At 45.9% G+C, this 24,584-nt stretch overlaps 1 protein-coding gene across 1 annotated transcript; it reads right to left on the minus strand.

Moving 5' to 3' along the window:
* Positions 1-62: 62 nt before the first annotated feature.
* Positions 63-9,624, minus strand: LOC117008391 (platelet glycoprotein Ib alpha chain-like). Its single transcript, XM_033082199.1, has 2 exons — positions 5,026-9,624; positions 63-4,476 (listed from the first exon to the last, which is right to left on the minus strand). The coding sequence occupies exons 1-2, from the start codon at positions 5,041-5,043 to the stop codon at positions 2,326-2,328; spliced, it is 2,169 nt and encodes a 722-aa protein (XP_032938090.1). The 5' UTR covers positions 5,044-9,624; the 3' UTR covers positions 63-2,325.
* Positions 9,625-24,584: the final 14,960 nt, after the last annotated feature.

Consider the following 24,584-nt stretch of genomic DNA (forward strand, 5'->3'; position numbering starts at 1 on the left):
TCTTATTGTTTCTGGTGGAGAACCCAGACATCCAGGTGCTTCTCACAAGGAAGAGGAGGAGAACAGGAGACCAGTGACCTGAGTGTTCTGCGTGGGTGGTGCTGGGTACTGGGGCTTTGTGTGCCTGTGTTCACTGGGCACAAAGGTGTATGTGTGTGTCTCAGGACTGAGAGGAATCTTGGAGTGCGTAGGGGGTCTAAGAGAACAGAGTCCTGGGGGTGCCAGGATTTGTGGGGATTGAAGATGGGGTAGAATAGGGGGTCCTGGGAGCTTTGGGGTTCCTAGGTGGTATTGAGAGGTCTTGGATTCCTGGAGTGACCTGGAATGCTTGTTGTGTGAAGAATTCTAGGGAGGAGTTACAAAGAGAGGCAAAGGTAATGGGATTCTGAGAAATACTGAAGTATCAGTGGTGCCTGTGGGAAGGGAGCTGGGTGGCTTCACATGTGTCGAAGGTGGCAAAAAATTGTAGTCTAAAAAGTTCTGAGGAGAAGGGGATAATCACTTCCCTTGGCCTGCTGGCCCTGTCTCTGTTAACCCAGTCCAGGCTTTTTGTTGCCCTCCCTTTGCTGCCAGGTGCACTGCCAGACCTTGTTCACCTTTCTGTCCACAAGATACAAAGATCTTTTTCCACCCCTCTGCTTCCCAGATGTCTGTGCCTCACGGTTGGGGCCTTCAGGCTGTGCCAGCACTAGAGGTGCTTGCCTCATTGTCCCAGGAAAACAGGGATAGAGAGGATGGTGTGGTTAGAGGACAGCACCAACAGACAGACAAGTGTCTCTTTACAAATGCAGTATGTGTAAGTCCATGGACACACTTGCAGACCAAACCTGCCCCAGCAGACATACTCATGCTGACCAAGCACAGGCACACATTCCCACCTGTGGACCTAGTAGTTAAGCTGGCAGAAGGCCATGCTGACTCACGAACAGTTTGACATTTGGGGCAATTAGAACTGGAACTGCATTTCAGGCTGGAAAAGTGATTCACAAGATCCAGCTGCTGCATTTATGCACCAGTTCTGGTGTGAGCCATTCAATCCCCACCAATGGTGACTATTGCCTCCTTCTCATACCTCCCAAAACATTTGAGTGACATCTAGACAGGTGATCACAAAGTTTGACCAGCTCCTGTGTGTTTTGTCCTAGTGTAATCCCTTAAAAGTCACATCCGTTGCCCTTCAAAGCTTCCCATGCTACTCCTCCATATCTGACCAACCCATAATAGGTCATGCAGAGGCACTTGCACTTTCCTTATTACCTGCAGTGGGATACTTTTCCCATGTGATGAAGTAGCACAGGGAAGAATCACACATTTAGGGCCAAAGTCAGGAACAGGAGTATAAGTGTGTTGTTTTGAATGCCAGAATACAAGAAGGATCTAAAGCTGCTAAAGAGTATTCAAAGGAGGCCACAGAAATGGGGAAGGGTCTAGAGGGAAAGAGTATGAGTAGCAGTTGAGGGCACTTGACTTATTTGGTCTGGAGGACATCAAGGGGACACCTTATGATGAAGACCTCCCCTGAGGGGAGGTAGAGGGCCAGCTCTGATCTCTGTTCTCTGGGACCTAGGTCAGGAACCCAGGAAAAGTTGGAACCGTGTCATGGGGGCATCCCAATAGATCAATATTAGGGAAAAAGTTCTTCCCTCACACAGTGGTCAGGCACTGAACAGTCTCCTCAGGGAATGGTCACAGACCCAAGGCTGCCAGAGCTCCAGGAGGTTTTAGACAATGCTCTCAGGCACAGGGTGGGATTGTTGTGGTGTCTGTGCAGGGCCAGGAATTAGATGTGGTCCTTCAGGGTCCCTGCCAACTCAGGATATTCTAGGATTCTGGGTTTCCATGGATTTTTTCCACTGCCTTCACTATTCCAAAACACTGAAGACAAATTTCTCATTCACTGTGCCCTGACAAGACTTGTGGTAGTGCAATGAAATCAAACTAGCACCCCTTTTTTAAGTTCAGGCACAGAATATTTATTATGTGATTAAGAACCTGGCACTGAGTGGAAAGTATATTGCGTCTTTGTGTGCATAATTTGAACAGAAACAGTTACAACAGAGCACAACATAAGTTTTGCTTGCCCTCACTCACCCCAAAACCAAACAGTGGCAGTTCTAAACTATCATTGACCAGTTTAGGACATTATCTTCCTCTGCCAAACACCCAAGTAATTATTTTAGCTCTGGAAACCTCAAGCTGTTTGAGAATAGTAGAGGAAGGAGCTGGATGGCTTCTTCCTAGGCAAGTAGATCTTTCCTTTGTAAAACAAAGCGTATAAAGCAGAGCCACAACTCTCGATCTCTTTCTCTGAGTGTACAGAAACATTTACATGGTGTTACTCACATATTTCACTCTGACATCACCGATGGCCTTGATACCCCTGTCTAGGCTGTAAGCAGATGAGGTCCTCAGGAAGCCAGGGTCTGTGACCATCAGCTTCCTGGAGAAAGGCTTGACTGATGTGTGCAGAGGACTGTGGTGAACCCACAACTCCTTTGTGGTACAGAAAGAGTAACTTGCAGGAGGACTGCGCTGTATCCCCAGATCTTTAATTGTGCAGTAGGTAACCTCAGGGCACAACTCCACTTCCTTGATTGTACAGAATGTGGGTCGCTGGAAGGGGATTTTGAAGCTGCTGAGATGCATCATAGGGTTTCCTGTTGACTCTCCCCATTCCAGCAGTGGATAATGTACCTCTTGGGTCTGCAGAGACTGCTGTCTGGAAGGTTGTCCCACCAGACACATCCATGCCAGCCAACCTGCTAGAGCCAGCATGGTCAGGACTAGCAGAGCCAAGGAAGCCAGGTAGAGCACCCAGTGCAACAGGCAGCAGTGCTTCAGCACCCACTGTCCCCACTGTGGACCCCTCCCACCAGCCTGCAAGTGCAGCACAGGGACAACCCGTCCTGGGATGGAGCAAGGGCAGAGGGGAGGAGGAGCAGGTAGTGGGGAACATGCAGGCTGGGTGAAGTGTGTGGTGTCCAAGGGAGGTGGTAGTATTGGAGCGTGAGTGGAAAGCGTGGTGTTGGCTGACGTTGGAGGAGGCGATGGAGATCTGACAATGGAAGAGGCCTCTAGCATGGCAGTAGAAGGCGCTGCCGTGGAAGTGGTGGGAAGTGCGCTAGTGGACCCCATGAGACTGTCATGGATAGTGCTGGCATCAAGGATGGTTTGCGGATGGCCGCTGGTGCTAGAAGGGCTGCTGCTCATAGTCATTGGCAGTGAGGTGGCATTGTCAAGGGTGGCAGGTCTGTGCAGGGTGATGGTGGTAGCAGCACTGAGAATGGTGCCAGTGCTGGGGGTCTGTATGGGTGTCATGGTGGGACCGGCTGGTACAGGAGTGGTGGTGCTGAGAGCTCTGATGCTTGTCAGCACCACAAACAAAGTGCTTGGGGAAAGCGTGGAGGTACGAGGGGTGCTGAAGGAAGGTTGGGTGAGGGGAGATCTTGTGGTAGTGAGGGTAGGAAGGCAAGATGAGGTAACAGCACAGGGCATGGTAGTGTGCTCTTTGGGGATGAATAGATGGGGGGAGAAGGTGGTCATGGTAGCTTTCTCTCTTGTTTCTTCCTCATCATCATATTCATCGCCTCCTTCCTCATCCGCATCCTCCACGATGCTGCAGTTAAGCTTCAGGTCCATGATGGGCTTCAGCCTATGCTCAGCTGGGCTGTTGCACAGTACCTTCTCAGGTGCAACCTCCACCTTTGTTTCCTCCAGGTGCCTCTCTGGCTGATAAACAACGTCAGAATTCTTCTGGATCCAGGTCTGCAGGTAGTACAGGTCACAGTTGCAATGCCAGGGGTTCTCAGTGAGGAAAACATACATGAAAATGTGCCCCTTTGGGAAAAAGCCAGTGGGCAGGGTCCGCAGCTGGTTTCCTGAAAGCCAGAGAGTCTCCAACTTCTGCAGATCCTGCAGCAACTCCTTGGGTAGCTCCTTCAGGAAGTTGTCTGAGAGGTCCAACTCCCTGAGTGCCCTCAGCCCTGCAAAGGCCTCCTGGGGCAGCTTCTGCATCTTGTTGCCTCGCAAGTCCAGATTCTGCAGCTGTGGCACTGTGCGGAAAGCTCCCGGGGCCAGTGTCTCCAGGCTGTTGTGGGCCACAGCCAGGTGGGTGAGTGAAGGCAGCCCCTGCAGGTCAGGTAGGGCCACTAGGGCATTGTGGGAGAGGGTCAGCTCCTTCAGGGATGGCAGCTGGTCCCCTGTGTACAGAGTCACCAGCCCATTGTTGGCCAGGTCAACGTCCTGAAGCTGGGTGAGGTTCAGAAAGGCAGCGGTGGAGAGGGACTCCAGGCGATTGTCACTGAGCAGCAGGATGCCTGTGTCTGCAGGCAGGTCTGAGGGCACTGTGCTGAGAGCCTGCCCAGTGCAGTTCACCTCCAGGAGATCCTTGACCTTGTTCATCTCTGAGGGGCAGGACTGGGCTGGGGGCAGCAGGACCAGGAGAGTGACCAGGGTCAGGGTAGGGACCAGCATGGCCTGGAGGGGGAGAACAGAGGGGTGTGAGTGCAAGCAGTCATGCACCTACACGTTGCTTTTCTTCCCACACAAGCACCATTTGCAGCAAAACTGCCATCCACTGCCAGACCCTCTGGTACCCTCTGGGCTCTGCAGCTCCTCCCTGGGATGGTGGAAGGGAAGGATGAATCCCACAACTACTGCCACCCTGTCGTCGGAGGTCAGCAGATGACATTTTGGCCCTTTTGCTCTCCTCATTCTCTTCCATAGTGGGGAGAACCTGACACATTGGCCTCTTCACAGCAATGCTTTCTCCACTGGAGCAGCATTTCTGCCTTCACCACTGTAAAAGCTGTGCCTCTGCAGTGTTAGTGTTCCAGAGTACCCACAACCAGCTCAACCCAGACAAATCATGTGCTGGAAGAATCTCCCTGAATATGCTCTTACCCAACACCAGCTGAGCCCTCTGCTAGATTTGGAGGGTAGGAGCATGAATTATGTGAAAGGAGCTTCCTGTGCACAGATGTGTCTTCCATGACCAACCAGGCCCCTGTGAACACTGTGACTCACCTGCAGATCTTCCAGCATTTGCTCTCCTGCTGCTCTGCCTCCTCCTGTCCAGGGACCAGGCAGTGCTCTGGGACAGTGCTAGCAGGGAGCTGCCCAGCCCTCTATCAGCACCCACAGTTGTGGGAAGGGAGCTGTGGTTTCCTGAGCAGCCAAACCCATTTCCTGCCCTTTTGCACAGCCCTTGCTTTGGCTGCACGGCCGCATCACCATCTCTCCTTGGAAAATGTCAATTAGGATCAGCAGGCATTGCCCCACCAGCAAATGGTCATATTCCACTGCAGTCTGCACTGGATCCTGCTTATTCTGCTGTTCAAGCCTGTTTCCCTCTAAGGATTTGCAGGAGCACTTGCAGAAAATAATTCCATTGACTTCTGGAGAGGAAACAGGCAGGAGCATTGGCCAGAGCTTCTGTGAAGAGGCTGAGGTGGTAATAAAATGATTCTACGCCCATGATACTGGAGAAGCCCTTGTGTCTGGATGCCTTGAGGCTCAGGACATCGCTTGCTGTCTGTGATAGAAATGGGATGGACTGAGGCTCTCCTCCCCCAGCAATTGTAGTTTAAAGCCCTGTTCTCCAGCTTGGCAAGCCTGTGAGTGAAGATGCTTTTTGCCTTTTCTGACAGATGGACTCCATCTGCCTGCAGTAGACCAGGTTGTTCAAAGCAAGTCTGATGTATGTTCAGAGCAAGTAGCCAAACGCCCGGCTGTGGCACCAGTCCTGTAACCGTTTGTTGATTTCCCAGATTTGACCGGCCCTTTCAAACCCCTTCTCTTTGACTGGGAAGATTGATGAAAAAACTACCTATGTGCTCCAGAGTCAGCAGATACTGCTGCTCCCAGGGCTCTGTAGTCCTTTTTGATGCTGCTCAGACTGCTCTTGACTGTATCACTGGCACCCACATGAAACAACAGCAGCAGGTAATGGTGGAATGTGCAAGACATAGTAGTCTCTCAGTGACATCTCTGATATGAGTCCATGGTAAACAGCATAATGTAGAGAGTGCAGCAGGCCAGTAAATAGTGCCTCCATACCTCTCAGAAGAGTCTCCTCCTAGTGTTACCCTCTTCTTACTTGTGCTGATTGCTGTATGGGGAGGAGATTATGCTGCCTTACTGCTTGTTATATGGGGAGTAGACGGGGCTGCCTTATCTTCAGTACCTCTCCTGCTGAGTCTTTCCTGCAGATCAGTGAAAGGTACAAGGTGCAAGGGCACCTCTGTCTTCTGGAAAGGTTCTGCAAGGGCATCTGTGGCTTTGGGGGAGGACTGCTCTTCCTGAAGGTCTGTGGTACCAAGTTCCCGTTCTTCCACACTGGGCCTCCTCCCTTCTGTGTGTGCTCTCTTGGCACTCTTCCCTTCTGTGAGTGTCACAGGGGGAGTCTCTTGCTGTTTGGCTTCAGGCTGTGGGCCTACTGCAAACAGTGCTTGGAACCAGAAGACTCTCTCCTTTCTGGGAAAGAACTCTTTCTCAGCCTTCCGGACACTCTGCAGCCTTTTCACTGCCTCTTGCCTTTCTCAACCATTTTCCACAAGCGGTCCTCCACCTGGGTACACCTTTTCCAGGTAGGTCTGCTCCTGTCCATAGACTAGCAAAAGATCTATTCACTTCCTGCAGTGAGAGATCCGCACTACAGCCTCTCCATTTGGCAGCTCTGTCTCGATGGAGGCACTGGCAGTAGCCGGGGTAGATGGTGCAGGCCTCTGCATTGGAGTTGCAGCCTTTGCTCTCAGAGGAGCGTCCACCATTCTGTCTTGGGAGTCAGGTAGGAGGAATGTCTTCAACCTTTGCAGATGGTCACGCAACATGCCTGGTTGCTGGAAGACAGAGCTTAGATACAAGTTACGAATGGTGTGTGTTATGGTAACTGCACTGGGGTACTCATCTGCAGAAGCATTTCCCTCTGCATGCAGTCTTAATCTATAATGGTATCTGCACAAGAAATGGAGTCTGAAATGATGCCTACATTTACAACAGTAATTGCAATAACATCTGTGTTACTTAATCTTGGAATATAAGTTGTTCTGAATAATGTATTGCCCTCTTTCAATTTTTTTTTTTTTTTTTTTTTTTTAATTCTTCCTCATCCAAACAAAGAAAACATGGACAGGGTCTTTTGGGATTGAGACAGGAGGTGTCATTTTAACTAGAACCTCTGATTCTCCAGGCCTTTTTGTGTCTTTTTACCTTGCATTTTTGCAGTCAGATACACCTGTGTGCTTTTGGCTACTCCATATGCTAGACCCTTTTGTTGGAAATTATGTAACTTTTCCAATTTTTAAATTAATTATTTTAATTAACTTCTAATTATTTTTAAAAATTTATCATAACTAGTATGTAAGTTATAAGTAGTGTATTATTCTTAAATCACTTTTAGCCAGTATTTAGTGAAGTTGTCGTACACTCCTTTTATGGGAACATAGCTTGGGAAAATTATTGAAACTTTATGTTTGGCTAAACTAACTCTGAGATGTTTCCATGAAAAAAAGCCTGGGTGAGAGATACATTGTTGAAACTGGATATCTAGAATGCAGAATTTATGGGCTGCAAGGACCTTTTGCAGAAACCAGAAGACTAAGGACTAACAAAGACTCAGTATATGTGTTGGAAATTCCCTGCTGGAGGAAAGAGATACTAAAAAGACTAAAAATATGGACTAATTGGCATAAGAAGCAAGAATTCGGCAACCAATAGGAGATAGAATACTAATTATGAGAGTTATGTAATTTAGAACCAATGAACATTAATTTTTTTGTTTGTTAGCAATGCTTAAATAAGTGGAAAAGTTTTGTATCCATGTCTGTATGGACACTGGAATTTTTTTGGCCATACACACACCTCTGGACTAAGGATAAAGTAATGCCTTTCTTGTTAACACTGAAAAGACAGTGTTAGAGGGTTTTATTTATCCTGACAATGTTGGGGGATTTAGTAACAGAAAGATAGCAGAAACGTGCTGACAGGTAAGACTGGCTTTCCCCTGTTTTTTCTGTTTTATGTATTGCCTGGCTCACATCTGTTTGCCCGTTGCTAAAGCAGTGGTGTCACTGCAAAAAGCAAGTGCAGAGTGTGTTCTCCAGTGGGTTCTGGACATACAAACACTGGCTCCACTGCAGTTGTTGGTGGCTTCTTATTCTCTTCTGCAAGAGAGTAAGGGAAGGCTGTAGTTAGGTCCATGTTGAAGCTGCTTGAGTGTCACAGGCAATGAATGGATTTTTTTGGGACATGTTCAACAAATGCTGTATGGGCTAAGTGTCTTCTAGTGATCATTTCAGCTGGAGCTGCTGCAGGCTGGAGGAGCATTGCTGAGTCTCTCCTCTCCACTGTGATCCATGGTATCTCCGCCTGCCAGAGCTGCCAGAAGAAAAGTCTGGCTGAAGCCCCTCCCAGTCCTGGTGGGCTGTATAAAGCCCTGAAGCCTTCTGCCCAGGCTGAGGTGCTTTGTGCCCTTAGCATCTCCCTGGGCAGTGAGTGCTTGTGCATCCTTCCCGTGCAGCAGTGTCCCCTACAGTCTCACCTGTACTAAAGAGGAGGAGAACATGTGGATGTGGAGGGGAGCAAGCACCATACATGGTGTGGTATTGAGTATATTTGGTCTGAGCAGTGCTGAGCCCTGGATATGTGCTATATCTGTAACAATGTTGCTGTCTCCACAGAACTGTGCAATGCTATCAGATAACACATGTGATAGGATCTGCAATGCTATCTGCATATGGACACTATATGTCGCACTTGTTATGTCCAACAACCCACTGCAGATAACATTGCAGCTGCAGGTAGTATTAAAGGTTAAGTTGCCATATGTCATGGTTTGACACTGGCCAAACATCAGGCACCCACAAGAGTTGTTCGCTTAACCTCTCCTGCTACAGTCGGGCAAAGGAGAGGGAAAAAGATGAACGACACGCTAATGAGTTGAGACAAGGATTGGGAGAAAAAAAACACTCTAAGGGCAAAAGAAGCTAAAATTTAAAGGTATAAAGTGGATTTATTATTAGCAGAGTCAAAGGATGAAAATGAGAAGTAAAATAAGTGCTTAAAACACCTTTTTCCCTCCCCAGCCCCTCCCTCCTTCCCACCAACAATGCAGGGAGACATGACACGGGGGTTTTGGTCAGTTCATCACTCAAGGTCTTTTTCTGTTTATTCAGGGAGAGGAGTCTTTTTTCTGCTGTATCATGAGGTCTCTCACACGGGCAAACAGTCATCCCAAAACTGTTGTGGGACAAGTCACACGGAGTGCAGTCTTTTAAGGATAGGCTGCTCTAGTTTGGAAGCAATGGCCCTCTATCTCTGGAAGAGGGGGCCGTCTCACTTCGGGTCTCCTACTAGATCACAGCTTTCTCTGGCATCCACCCACTCCAGTGTGAGCACTTTTCCTATAGGCTGCAAGTGGATCTTTTCATCCCCCATGGACTTCATGCGTTACAAGGGCACAGTTTGATTCACCATAGTCCTCACTGCAGCTTGCAGAGCAATCTTGGCTACCACACTTGAAGCACCTCCTCCCCCTCTTTCTTTACCACTGACCTTGGTACTGCCCTGTTGTTTCCCCTGTTTCCTCCTCTCGTCTCTCCCTCTCCTCTCTCCCTCTTCTCTCTCCTCTCTCCCTCTCCTCTTTCCTCTCTCCCTCTCCTCTCTCCCTCTCATCCCCTCTCCTCCCCTCTCCTTCGAGTTGGGCCAGCAGCATGTCCATCTTCAGAGCCATCAGAGATCAGCTCTGTCGGACATGGTGGAAGCCGCTAGCAGCTTCTCACAGAAGCCTAGCCTGTGGCTCCCCCCCACTATCATAAACCAGGCTATGCCAAAGCAACACACCATAGCAGACTCCAGTGCAGAGGAGGATATCCACTGTAGAAGTATCATTGCAGATCAAGATACCATTACCCCACTGAAAATGTGGATGCTATGTCAGATACCAGTGTAGATGCAGAAGAGTAAAAGTACCTTTTTCCACTAGTGATTTGAATTGTCGGAGAGAAGACCCCACTAAAGTGGCAGAATGATTTAATAGTCAAGAACCAGGACTCAGACTGGGGTGATATCAATCTAATGCTGACAGAATTAACATAAACTCAACAGAATTAGTGATTTAAAAAGCTAAAGCACATGTGCAGGGACAAATTGCTAGTGGAGCCCTGCAGGATATTGTGGACATGCTACTCCCTTCTGTGTAATCCTCTGTGGGATACAAATGATCCAGGCAAATATGCCTCACTGATCAGATACTGGGAGTTAGTCAAATTTCGATTAGAGAATGCCACTCTGAAAGCAGTAAATTTAGCATTAATGTATAACTTTAAACAGGAAAAGCATGGGTCTTCTACCGACTTTGTAGATAAGCTCTGAGTGGCATTGTGAAAGTTTACAACCCTTGATCATACTTTCAGAAATGGGGAAGCAGCAGTTAATCTCCTTGATGCTAGGACAGTCCAGCCCAGACATCAGACAGAGACCACAGAGATTAAAAGAGCGAGATAATAAAAAATCAGATGCAATCATGGAGGAAACATGGAGAGTATATAACAACTGAGACAAGCAAGAGAAGGAAATACAGGAGCCAGTGGCAGCTTTAGAGCAACATCAAAGAGGAGGACATGGTCACGGATGAGGCAGAGGCTGAGGTAAAGGTGGAAATAATGGAGTTGGCTGAAATCAATCCCAAAGGAGGTTAGGACCAAATCAGTGTGTTTACTGTAAGAAAGAATTGGCACTGGAAATCCAGTGCCCAGATTTACCAAACACTACACAGGAAGATGTTGTTGCAGCAATGGATAACAGTTAGGGATGGGGATCAGCAGATCTTTCCCTGGCAGACCCGCTGGTTAAGATACAGCTAGGGAATGATAAAGAAGTTGATAAAGAAGTTGATAAAGAAGTTGAATACTTAATAGATACAAGGGTCATATTTTCGGTTTTAAATCAAGCTTTAATGCCTAAAAGTGAAAACCATATCCAGGTAATGGGATCCATGGGCCAACCAGAGAATCCCTTTGTCTTAAAACTGTTAGAATACCAAATTGGGAAAAGTATGGAAATACATTTAGAAGGACAAAAGATGCCTTAGTGTTGCACAGGGTGTAAGCCATCTCCTTCAAGGTTCCTAGAATATCAAGCAGTCCTGGCCGAATCTGATGATATTGAAATCGAAGTGGCCAATGTTGTTAACCCAGTCTCTTTTCTGCAAGAGAAGTCTGAAGCTGAACGTGCAGTACATAACTGCCTAGAAACCATTGAAGCTGTGTATTCCAGCCGCCCAGATGTAAAGGAGGAGCTGCTCCCAGATGCCATGAACTGGTTCACTGATGGCAGCAGTTTGTGAGACAGGGACAGCAAATGGCACGTATGCTGTGACTACAGTCTTGGAGGTAATTGAGTCAAACCTATTACCAGGAGGAACCTGAGCACAAAAGATTGAGTTGATAGCCCTCCCTCAAGCATTAGAACTGGCAAAACAAAAGAAAGTCAGTATTCAGAGTGATTTTAAATGTGCTTATGAAATTGTTCATGCCCATGGAGCCATATGGAGAGAAAGAGGACTCCTGACTGCACAAAAGAAGATTGTGAAATATGCAACTGAAATCCTCAGGCTCGTTGAGGGGGTGAAATTCTCATTGCAAGTGGCCATTATACATTGCTGAGGGCACTCTAAATGTAACAGTCTCCCAGAAGAAAAGTTTTTCCCCATTTGACAGAGAGATTCTGTAAATCTTTCCTAGCTCGAGTCTGGAGATCTGCGTCTTGGCTTGCAAAGCAGGATGTAAACAAAAGTATGTATTCCCTCACCATCTGTTGAAACCAGGTGGGGCAGTGTTCTTTATCTTTTCCACATCCCTTCCTTCCTCCAGGGAGGTATGTTCTGTTAATAGCCATTGAGTCCCACTGCATGACTGATAAAATTACATCATCCCATTGTGAGATGCTCCACCCAGGGGGAGGAGGCAAGCATTTCTTACCTAGATAAAATCTCAGGTTTGGAACATCAGAGCATCCTTTTTTCACTGGATTCCAGAAGAAAACCAGACTCTTCTATATCATCACTGGACCTTTGGAGGAAAACAGCATCTTTCCCCAGAACCACTGCTTCAACTAAACCACATCTGTCACTCCAGGAGGATGCAACCACCTTTTAATGGGACTGCTACCAACACCCTGACTGAGGAGCGTCAGATTGTACTCTGACTCTGTCAGTGTTTTTGGGGGTTTTTTTTTCTTTTGTATCGCTGTACTTTTATTTTAATTTTTCCTAGTAAAGAACTGTTATTCCTATTCCCATTTCTTTGCCTGAGAACTCTTTAATTTCAAAATTATAGTAATTTGGTGGGAGGGGGTTTGCCTTGTCCATTTCAAGAGAGGCTCCTGCCTTTGTTAACAAACACCTGTCTTGCAAACCAAGACACGCAGGTTACCTGGATACAGACACGCACCTCCTTTCAGGCTTCTTTCTCAGGACCAGTTAAAGAGGAGGCTGGGTTCTCAATTCTCAGTCCTCCTGTTCCATTTCACACAGAAATAGACAACTGCTGGTCGTCCACCCAGAACTTAATGCCAGACATTAATAATCCTGCAGTTATCATCAAAAATGTGGCTGCACAATTCTGCCGACAACAGAGCCTCAGTTATCATTAGAGCAAACAGTAGGGCCACCCCCTCACTTCACAAATATTTTAGCACTAGGATTCCTTTGGCACAACCCTGTACTAGAGGACCACACTGCTTATTACAGTTCTAGGTATTTTCAGTGTAACCTAAACTTAGCAGAGATAGCCTATGCATTTTCTCTGCTCAGCAAATTCCTTCATCATTCCTAAGTCTGGGCATGGGATCACCAGAAAAGCAGTATTTCCAAATACTATTTCACATTCATGAATAATTCACAGGAGAAATCAGTCTTTGCAACCATATAAAATTTCAAATCCTTTTCTGGGCCTGGGACAGCTAAAGCTGGGGCATTATTATACCTTTCTTTTAGTTTTCCTGTAATACCCTATTAATCCTAAAAATTATCACAGTTCCCCTTTTGTCCTGGCCAACGGCAATTCCAAGATTATCTGGACCCCCTCTGAGCCAACATACCACAAACCTTCAGTCAAAATACACCCTAAACACTCAACCTTTTTCTCTCTCATCTGTGCCTTCCCTTCAGCCACTCCAATCCTCCCCTCCAGCCAGAAAATGGAATAATTTCACAGTGGCTTTCCCTACCACAGGGTGTCCTGCAACTTCATGGGCCCAGGGGTCCAGGGCAGCTCCTGCCCACAGGGATGGCAGCTTTGGGCGCCTCCTGGAGCTGAGCCCTGGCTGTCCCACAGTTTCAGTTCGGTCCCATGCCTCCCCCACAGGTCCCCAGCCCAATCTTCCAGTTGCACCTGGCCTCGGACAGAAACTCCCTGAAGTCCTGAATAGCAAGCAGGCAAACCCAAATTCTCCACCCTGGCTCCATAATGACCTGGGGAGGAGTGGGGGTGTAGGAACAATACCTCCATGCTTTCCCTCTCCTGGAAGCCAGGAATACAAAAGACTTTCAGTTGGCCCTGTATTAGACTGCAGATTTCGAAGATAAGGTAGAGTCCCAGTCCTCGCTATTCTTTCCTTATCACATGGACCCCCTCTGCTATTTGCCTTAATCATATTTCTCCACACTCCCCTTCAAACAATCCTTTCCCAAACTAGCACCTTATTTCCTGCTCTGGACATGGGTTGCCGAGACCCTTTCTCGGCTCCCCTCATTGCCCCCTCTGGCCATCCATGTTCCCCATATTGCCCCGTCTAGGTGCCCATGTCCTTTTAACTATGTCTGGGAAAATATGCAAACCATCTCAACATTCTCCTAAAGGATCCTTCAGAGATATTTTGGAATTGACAGCCCTACAGTTGAGAACCTTTTTTCGACTTCCTTTTTTGCCCACCCTAGGCGTCCTGCCATGTTTTACTCCCTTGTGATAAATGAAGCCCACTCCTCAGCTGAACTTTAAAAAATTAATAAAGGACAATAGGGGACAAAATCAATAAAGAAAAATAACAGTGCTGGGTGCATAGCACTGCTCAGAAGCACAGCGGTTAACCACAGCAACTCTTCATTTATACCCTTTCTATTGCATTGGTCAAATACATATTAATAAATTATTATACATATCCAATTATTTCTTTGAACTTGTTTATATGTTCCAGAACTTTCTAGCATGGTCCTTCCTCTGATCCACCTTTTTAGAGCATGTGCAGTAATCTGGGTTGTAGTTTTGAGGGTCATGTGTCCTTACAACGACCTCAAGTTCCGTGGTTTCAGCAGGTGACAGTTATTGATGGTTGAAGTGATAGTAGCCCCTTCCTGACCATGCAGATGGTTTAGCTATTTCAGTGGTTGCAAGTGAACCACAAGTGCAGTAATTTCATGATTATAAGCTACACCATTTTGACTAAAATTTTGGTCTAAACCTGGAAGTGCAGCTTGTATTCCGAAGCGGCCAATATATGGAAATTTCAGAAATTTGCCAACCTGGAAATGCGAGTCCGCAGCAGCCCTGAGCCGAGCCGGAGCCCACCTGGCCCTGGCGGTGGGGCAGCGGCGGCGCTCCCCCACCCCGGAGGCAGGGCAGTGGCCGGGGGTGCTTCCCCACTCCCTGGGCAGCCGGGCAGCGGCCGGGCACGCCACTCTCCCGTTTCCCTGTGGCAGCAGCCGGACACGCGGCTCCCCCGCTTCCCAGTGGCAGTGGCCAGACATGCCACTCCCCTGGTCCCTGGTGGCAGCGGCCAGGGACGTTGCTCCCCGGTGGCAGCAGCGAGCAGGGCCGGGGCCATTTCCTGGTGGCTGCCCCGAGCAGAGTCGAGGCTGCTCGGCCCCAAGCGGGGCCGAGCCAGTAAACCCCGCGATCACATGATTCTGTTACTAATTGGCAACTCTGTGAAAGTTGCACGCGGATCTTTGCTGCAAACAAAAGTGCGGCTTATAATCCGGTGCGGTTTATTTATGGACAAAAACCTAAATGTTGCTGACACCCGGAGGTGCGACTTATAATCAGGTGCGGCTTGTCATCGTGAAATTACTGTACTCTAAATTAACATCAGCTATTTCACAAATCTGAGTTGTTTTAATTATTGTCAGTTAGTTACAAAAATAAAAGAATTAGTTATTATTTCACAACTATAGCTACATCAGCAAAAGTTAACATTATATTATAAGGCATAGCGCATAGCATCCACTTTGACATTTGCGAAAACCAAAACTGTAATGTGTGTTTATCACATCCCAAAGTGGTGCTAGTGAGATTTGCTGAGACCCTTCTCAACTCTCCTTTATTATTCCCTCTGGGCAGCCATGTCCTTTCTTATGGACTCTTCACAGACCCCCTCTGGTTCGCCTCTCCTTTTGACCCCTTCACTGGACCCCCCTGTCATCTTTCTCCTGACAGTCTCAGGTACCCAATCTATTGCCCAATGCCAGCCAGCACTGAAGGGAACTGGTCACTGTAACCGGATGAGGCACGCCTACAGCTCCTCTTGCCACATGCTGGACCCAAAGAGTGGAAGGATCCTGGACCAAGCCTTCAATTGTCAGGAAAATCTATAAATGCCAGAGGTTTATGTCCAAAAAGGAGACACAAGAGTCCTTCAACTTTATTTGAATAAAGGGGCAGAGTCCACTGGGGCACATGCCTTCTCTCTAGAGGTTTCAGAGATGCAGCCTCCCTTTTATCTGAAACTCCCGGCCACATGTTACCCTCTTCCTTTCCCCATTGGCTGAGGTACTAGGAAGCACAGCCTTCCCAAACCACCTGCCTCTTATCCCCCCTTGAACCTGGCACTTTACCCCAAAGTTCAGAAGTTCAGGCTTGTGCAGATCCTTGTCTGTTTAGGAGACAAACTGTCAGGGTCCAGTAACAAACCTGCTGCCCAAAGTCGGTAGAAACATTAAGACCCGTTTCAAGCACACTAACACCCATAACCTTCACCCACTCATCTATTTGTAAAGACATTAGCACACATCTTGCTTCTTAAACTTAGAATTTTAGGTGGTTCAAACTTTAAAAATTGTGACTTCTAAGATGATTCTGAAAGTAATTAGTGTGTCATTACTAAGTATCTGTGTAAACCTGCTTGTATGTAAAACCAGACACTGCTAGATAAGAATGGAATGTTACCAGTTTACAAGGAATTTTTGCTCAACCAAGGTCACTGTAAGTTCCTGAATTTAAAGATGATGAGCAAAAGAAAGGAGGGTGGGGTGTGTGTTGCGTTACATGTTAAGGAGGTCCTGTAGTAATCAATTCAAGAAATTTGTACCCGTTGAGTACCACAACCAAAGAGGAAAGAGAGAGGGTGATACAGCTGGGAAAATAGGATTAAAAGAAGGCTTAGTCCTACAGCAATTTGAGAGAGTCCAGGGGAATACCCCATGGTGTCTCCCTTTATTAGAATAAAGTTATAGGACTCCTCTGTCTCCTATTTGGACATACACCTCTGGTGTGAATTTTTCCACACAATTCTGTTGGGTTTGGTCTTGGGCTTGATTTTTCTGAGAGCCAAGTAGGAGATTCTGTTTCCTCTATGTCTTGGTTTAAGACAATTTAAGAGGTGGATGCTCTCAAATGACTTTTTCTGCTTATAATACTCATCAATCTCTTTTGTGAAAAATGAGATTTGCAATTTGGATTTAATTTAAAAAAAGAGGGGAAAAAGAAGCTTAATAAGATATTAAAAAACAAATTAACCAGCACCGGGATGCCCTTGGTGTTTGGTCAAAAAGCACACTGGTAAAGTTGGAGAGTGTGATCTATATACTATTACATTACTGAGGTACATGCATATTCATGTGCTTCATGTATTATTCAGACATTCTTGTGAGTTCTTGATGTTTCAGGAACTCTTTGGTTTGTTTTCTTTACACTCTAACTTTCCTGCACAACATCCTGTGAGATAAGTTTTATTTCTCCATCCTGTTGTTTCACATCCTCTGACAAGGGGTTAACAAATTCTTCTAAGATTCTCCTCCCAGTGCTCTGCTTTTGACTGTTATCTCTTGGAGAGGTGAGTCAGCAGATGTGGGAATTAACATAGTTGTTTCCCACCTTTCTAGTCACATAGAAGCGTTTTAAACATTTCCTGTTTTTACTAAGGCCTACGATATAATACATTCATCACACCACTATTTCTATAAACGATACAGTACATACTTAAATTAATAGATTATGTTATACTAACAAACGGCTAAATAGAGTTGTACGTTGTACTATATCCGAATATTTATGGTCAATACCAGCATGAAAAAGGTAATACATTAATGCAAAAGCCAATATTGCAGTGTAGTTTTTAACCCTTTCCACCAATAAGTAAAAATGAATATGAGTATGTGAAAAACGAGGTTCACTTTCCTGGCAGTTTTAAAAAAGTTTAATAAAAGACAGCAAGAGACAAACAATAAAGCAAAAGGTTATAATGGTCGGATACTTGGCCTCCAGCCAAGAGCACACCCTAACTCAGAAAAACTGTCGTTAAATGCATCAACATGTTGCATATTCATAGACCTTCATGCGTTATTGCATTATTCAAAATCATATCCCCTCCCTTCAACCTGTAAATCAACCTTTATGTGGCACCTTTCAGTCACCTACTCCCTGATCAATAAATTCTTTCCCTGAAGTTCTGGTAATCTTCATCCAGATAGGATAATTCAAGAACGTGAAGAGCTTCCTGATCATCTTTTTACCATTCTCCGAGTTAGTTGCATGAACAAAAGCTTTTTACATCACCAAGAAATATATGCATTTAACACACTACTATTTCTAAGTTTTGTTAAAAACAGAACTAAAACTACATTCATACAGAAAAAACTTCAAACGTTATGAATATAGCATTAATTTTAATATTTGTGAGAAGCCAATAATTTTTACATATAACAAGTAGATACAAGAAGTGTTAAAAAGTAAAAAATAAAAGTAAAAAATAGCAGTGAAACAGCAACTGGCAAAAATTAGCAGTAGTAGTCACTAGTTACAAAGTTTCTGAAGTCTCGAGGACTCCCTGAAACAAAGAGGATCTCAAAACGGCAGAGTGACCCCTTGCCCCAGATGATCCCTTGCCCCTTACCCACAGCCACCAGTACAGATGTGGGAGGACAAAAGGAAAGTGGTAGCAGCCATCCCTCCGAGCTCTCCAACAGCGGCGAAGGTGGCCGGCACCCTCTGGCTCCTGCTACTCAATCAAGGGCTAGAGCTCGCGGAGAGATTTCTTCCCCTCGGCAGAAGACAGCCAGACGAAGCAAGGCAAGGCTGGGGCGGCTCTGCGCAGGCCGGGCTCTGCTGGGGCTGCGGGGTCCCGGCACAGCGGGGCCGTTCCACTCCTCGGGCCCGACGCGGCGGCTGCAGACAGGAGCTGCAAAATTTACTTTGAAACAGCTTTTGACTGGGAAACGCAGCTGCTGGAGTTGCTACTGTTGCGAGTAGTGCCAAGCAGCAAGGAAAAAACAAGCGGCAAGCCACGAAACCAGAGAGAGAGTTAGCGCTCCTCCTGAGCGGTCCAACTTAAAAAATCCTGGGCTCTGCCCAGCCCCAGCTCCTGTTCCATTTTCCGGCTGCAGGCTCCTAAAGAGGCAGTTACGATATTTTTAGGCACGGATAAATACGGACGACAATAACACTTTGGGTTACCCAGGACACTCTACATGAAAACATACCTTGTTGTGTGTTTCGTTTTACTGTATTTATGGTAATTATAAGTACACAGTGTAGTAAGTGTTTATTATTAAAAATAAAGCTGTAATTTCTTCCCATTTCACAAGAGTCTGATAGTCAGTGTTCTGGCATTTATTTTATTTTGGGGAGCAAGAGGGTGGGGTATATGGCATGTATTCTTAAAACTCACACCTGTGGCTTTTGCATACTAGCTACAAAGGAATTAACAAGCTGGTGACCTATGCGAACAAGATCCATCCTTAAGTGAATCCTATTAGTTTCCTAAAGGGGCCTAAGGGACAATGGGGAACAGTAGTACCAGTTGGCCTGTAATTAAGTTAAATTTCTTCATAACACATTTTATGGGGCCTGTGTTTTAGATTTGCGCTAAGAACAGGTGAAACACTAATCTTAGAGAAATTAGGATTCTAGTTAAAAGCTAGAAGAAACTGGGCTTGAGATAATGTTCTGAATCTTAAATAATTAATTGCCTGTCATTTTATGTTTGCTCAGCTGTGCTTGCAATGGGAAAAGATGACACTAGGAAGTAGATCCAAAGAAACACGAACAATTGCAACCAGAATCTTATTGAAAGTCACTAAGGGAGGGAAAATGGAGTTCTCCCAGAAGACGTTTGTATTGTCATTGAGAGAAAAGGTCTAGAGTTTAGGATGAGGAAGATCTGCCTTACTCCTCTTTTTAAGACCCCTCCCTACAAAAATGACCCCAGACTTAATTTAAGAAGCCAACCAAGCATTTTTAATAGCCACTCAAACTAGTTACTGTAGGAAGCCGAGGATGGGAGGGGCTGTTTTTATGAATATATGTTTGTTTGAATCCTTTGTCATTAAACAGACTCTGTGATCACCTAAAATTTTGCAGTGCGTATTAGAGGGTAACCTCATGCTGCTACCCAGCGCTGAATAAACATACACTTTCTAACTTTAAACTGTTAGAGAGTCTTTTGTCCATCACTGTTGACCAATTAGTTGACCACAGTATTAGACCAATACTCATATTTTGGTAAATAATGGGATTTATAGTACAGGGATATTTTACTTCAAGCCCTCTCATTGTTAGGGTCAGAATCTGAATCCCAAGGACAAAAAAAAAAAAAAAAATTAGATCCCAAACCACATTTTCAAGGTTCAAAGGATTATTTTTCAGATTTGACCCTGAGTTTTTCAGAGGCTAACACTATTTATATGATGCAATTCTCAAAAAGAGGATACATTTCAAATCACCAGAACAAGTGTTTGGGAGAACAAATAGCCAATTTAAAGTCCAAACCCACATTTTTAGACTGCAAAATTGCTATAATTTGCTAAATTTCTAAAAAGCAATTCATAATTGCCAAGGTTTATGCTTCTAGAGTTCAAAGACACATTTAGACGACCCAAAACCTGATTTGTGAGTCCAAAAGTTCGTTTTGGGCCCCAAATCTTCCTTTTTAGTTTTCCAAAACCTCAGTGTAGGAGACCAAAGAATTCAGTCTGCAATTTGGCCATCTCCAATCCTTATTTTAAGACTCCAAAGACCCATTTCGTCATGCACTTATGAGTAATGTATGTCCCGAGAGACTATGGGGAGGGTGAGAGATCTCATCCTTCCTTCTATGTGATGTTGTGTGTGTTCCCTGTATCACACTGGGAAGCATGTCAGCTCCAAAAGTCTGTATGCAAATGACTCATCTTAAATAGCTTTTTGGGCAAACTGAAAAATTTCTACGTATCAGCTGTGACACTTGAGACAGGCAGCTGCAGATTTTAGAGACTGTCAGGGCTTTCACCACCGAGGATCAACTCAGCAACATGAGGCAGACCAAGCCCATTGTCCCACCCTTGAGATACAGACATCTGCAGACACTGTCACCAGGACCCACCATGCAACACTGTAGGACACAACAGTTGCCCTGTGGGTGTCTCCATCCAAGGCTGCAGACAGCAGTGACACATCTGCCAATGCCCCACAGTCCAGGGGTGCTGGGAGAGTTGAGAGTCAGCAGACGCAGAACACAGCCCAGTTTTCTTCTGCTTTCCAGAGCAAAGGGCTCTCTGAGACACAGTGACTGGCTACATCCAACAACAGCTCTTGCTGTACAAGGTAGGAAAAGTGGGGAGTCCCATAGCCCTGGAGCATAGTCTGCAGTTTCTCTTGCTCTCCTCAGAGAGCAAGAGACCCATCTCAAAAGGTCCCACTCTACTTTCACCTCCAAAATTGAACATACTCAGGGATAGTTTCCACACAAAAGGTAACAGGACAGAAAGCTATTGCTGGCATTTAGGTCCCCATTACAGCCTAAAGTTTCACTTCCTGGCAGTGGAGAAGAATCACTAGGTTCTAAAGGGTCTTTTCTACCATCTCACCTATTAATTTTTTTCATGCCTAAAACCTCTATTTTAGGGCCACAACCCTAACTTCTGGGCTTCCAATCTGTTTTATTATCTTTTACTGTCTGTAGAACCTGACTTGGAAGGTCCAAATTTTCATTTGTAGGGTAAAGGTTCACCTGTACAGTCCAAAACTTTCTTTAGAAAGTTGAAAGGGTCCAAACCCTCTTTTCAGCTTCCACTGATCTTGTCTCTGGGACCAAAACAAATGAGGCTCTGAACCTAATAGATACAGCTTCAGACCTTCCAAATCGGACCTAGAGTCTTCAAAATCATGTTCTAAGCCCTTCAGATGAGTCATGGGGTTTGTGCCTAAACCAGGTCGGTTTGGACTTAAACCAGGATGCTTTGGACCCGAAAAAATGAAATTGTAGTTCCTAAGAACAAGACTAAAATACATGGATACTAAAGGAATAGTCTTAAAAATGGGATTTTACACCCTAGAAATAATTTGGTTTAGCTTCCAAATGAGGCTTTGGGCATGAAGAGCCCTCAGTGAGGAGTTTGCACCCTAAAATAAGGCTTTGGATTCTAACGCGCTCTCCTGAGAGGTGGATTCCAAAGTATCTTGGTGCTAAAAAGCCAGCAAGGATGAGAGAACCAGGGTGGGAGAGTAGGTGGGTGAGGACCTAGCAGCTATCCAAGGCCTACCTAACATGGTTCCTGAAGGTGTTACTTTGGTATTGCTAGTTCAGGGTCAGCCTGAAGCTGACCTTAAGGGTGAAGATAGTTCATTGGAAATGAACCCTAATAGCCCAGGTGATTTGCTACATAAGTCACATGGGCACATTCCAGTACCTGGGAAGAATGGAGCAGAAGCCGCCAGCACTGCGAGTGAGCCAGTCAAAGCAGTGATTGGGCTCATAGCCTTCAGAAGCCTTTAATTCCTCTGGTTGCTGCAGCTCCAGGAAGAGACAGGATTTTGGCTGGTGGGTGAATCCTTTGCAGGGGACGTCCAGTGACTTCCGGTTGTCAGAGTTGCCTGGGTTGTGCATAGAACCACAGGGTTCTGTGGGCACAACAGGAGATGTCCCCATGCAGCCTTGTGTCACAAAGGGGAAGAGATGTGTCACCTGTCCAGACATTGTGATGTCACCTGCCCAATGCTTGGTATCTTGAGGAGCAGACCAGCAATGATTGAGTTGGTCTTCAGGATAACTCAGCTCCTTTCTTTGCTACTTGCATGTCTGCATTTTTGCAAGCATTCTCTGTCTTTGGTAGCAACTACAAGCATAAAAAAAATTCTGACAGTTAAAGCTGTTCTGTGGGTCACATTTGGGTTTTTTAATTTTCAAGCTGCATTTGTTTTCTTTCTGAACAGGAGACGGGTTTTGTTCTGATCTGATTTTTCTGGAGGAGGACCTGGATCCTTTGTCATCCACAACTTTTCCATCTGTTCTTGAGAGGAATGGCTACAACAGGAAAAAATTCCTATAAAAGTTTTGCCAGCAGCCTTGAAATTTGTGAATGCCCACAGACATCATGGTTGGTACTTCATTCCTGAGTGTCAGTGTGCTAACAAACTAGATCCTGAGAGCAACCAGACTGACCCAGGTGATTTTGGTTAGATGCAGGAAAATGCATTTGGTCTCTCTGTCAGTAGTGCTCAAGATTTTGAAAGAGGACATTGATCATAGAAAGACTTGTCAACCATAGGTACCTGTTTGTTCTTTTCACATTACAATGAGGAAAAAGGAACTGATAATCCAAGGTTCTAGAATGAAAGGAAGGTAGCCTGAGGTCCAGAAATCAGAATGGGAGTTTGTAGAACTTTTGGCAGACTAAGCAGGGGATCAGACTGTTTTCCAAATCTGTTTTCATACCAGTAGATATAAATGGGCTGTTAGGCTTTCCCCAATGTTTCTGTGATGGCAGAAAGAGCTGTTGTCCTTGGTGCTCCTGTAGAGAGCTCAATATTTGAATGTGCTTTCAAGCAACAATACTATCACATCTCATCAAATACCATTCCCGTGCAGGCACTGCTGAGGGAATGGCTCTGCCACAAAGGATCCTCTTTCCCGCAGAGGAGATTTGCATGGATTGGCAGCAAAGACAGAGACCTGGAGCAGGACTCTGCAACCTGGGCAGTACTTGCTACATCAATGTCATCCTGCAGTGCCTGACATACACACCACCTTTGGCCAACTACCTGCTCTCTCGTGACCATAGCCAGTTGTGTGAGTACTTTCAGGAATATTTCCTTGTAAATCTCTTGACTGCGTCCTGAGGATTACAGAACCTGGAACTGTATTTAGGAGGACAGTAGCCTTCTTTGTCAGCCCCATGAGCTTGTGTTCAAAGAAGAAGTCATTGTTCCATTGTATGTGCCTACAGATGACACAAGATGTGTGTCCATCTTCATGAAGGCACCTCTTTCTAGCCTGGTATCTCTGCCCCTGCAAGTTAAACCCTCTCAGCTTATTGCACCAAAAACTTGTGACAATTTCTGAAGAATGTTTTCCCTGCACTAAAATGTCCTAGGCTTGTTAGGAACAGTTTGAATGGTTGGATGGATGGACAGAGCCCAAGAAAATGACATTTAATAAGTAGAAGTGCCAAAGTCCCACACTTTGGCCACAAAAACCCCTGTAATTCTATAGGCTGGGGACAGAGTGGCTGGACAGCGCCCAGGCAGAAAGGGACCTGGGGGTACTGGTCAACAGCTGACTGAACATGAGCCAGCAGTGTGCCCAGGTGTCCAAGAAGGCCAATGGTATCCTGGTCTGTATCAGCAATACAGTGGCCAGCAGGAGCAGGGAGGTCATTCTTCCCCTCTCAGCACTGGTGAGGCCGCACCTTGAGTACTGTGTCCAGTTCTGGGCCTCTCAGTTTAGGAAGGACATTGAGACACCTGAGGGCATCCAGAGGACAGTCACAAGGATAGTGAGTGGCTTGGAACACAAGTTTTGTGAGGAATGACTGGAGGAGCTGGGGTTGTTTAGCCTGGAAAAAAGGAGACTCAAGGGTGACCTTATCATTCTGTACAATTACCTGAAAGGTGGTTGTAGTCAGGTGGGGGTTGGTCTCTTTCTCCAGGCAACAACTGACAGAACAAGAGGACACGGTCTTAAGCTGTGCCAAGGGAAATTTAGGCGGCAGAGTCATCATCCCTGGATGTGTTTAAATAAAGTCTGAATGTGGCACTGAGTGCCATGGTCTACTTGTGGTGTTAGAGCATGGGTTGGACTCGATGATCTTGGAGGTCGCTTTCAACCAAATCATTCTGTGATTCTGTGATATTGTCACCTTGGGAGAAGTGAAGACTGTCCTTAAAACTTCAAGATCTCCATTAGGTTTCCTAGTGCTAGGGATGATGTACTAATCTGAGGAGTTTCCCTCCCTCCCTCCCTCTCTCTTCAGGTCACCAGCAAGGCTTCTGCATGATGTGCATCATGGAAGCACATGTTAGGAAAGTCCTGCGCTCTTCAGCCAATGTCATCTGGCCTAGGGCTGTCATCAGGGACCTCAAATGTAAGTAATTTCACGTGGTTTGATAGGTTCTCTC

The sequence above is a fragment of the Catharus ustulatus genome, chromosome 29, assembly GCF_009819885.2.
Source record: "Catharus ustulatus isolate bCatUst1 chromosome 29, bCatUst1.pri.v2, whole genome shotgun sequence".
NCBI lineage: Eukaryota > Metazoa > Chordata > Aves > Passeriformes > Turdidae > Catharus > Catharus ustulatus.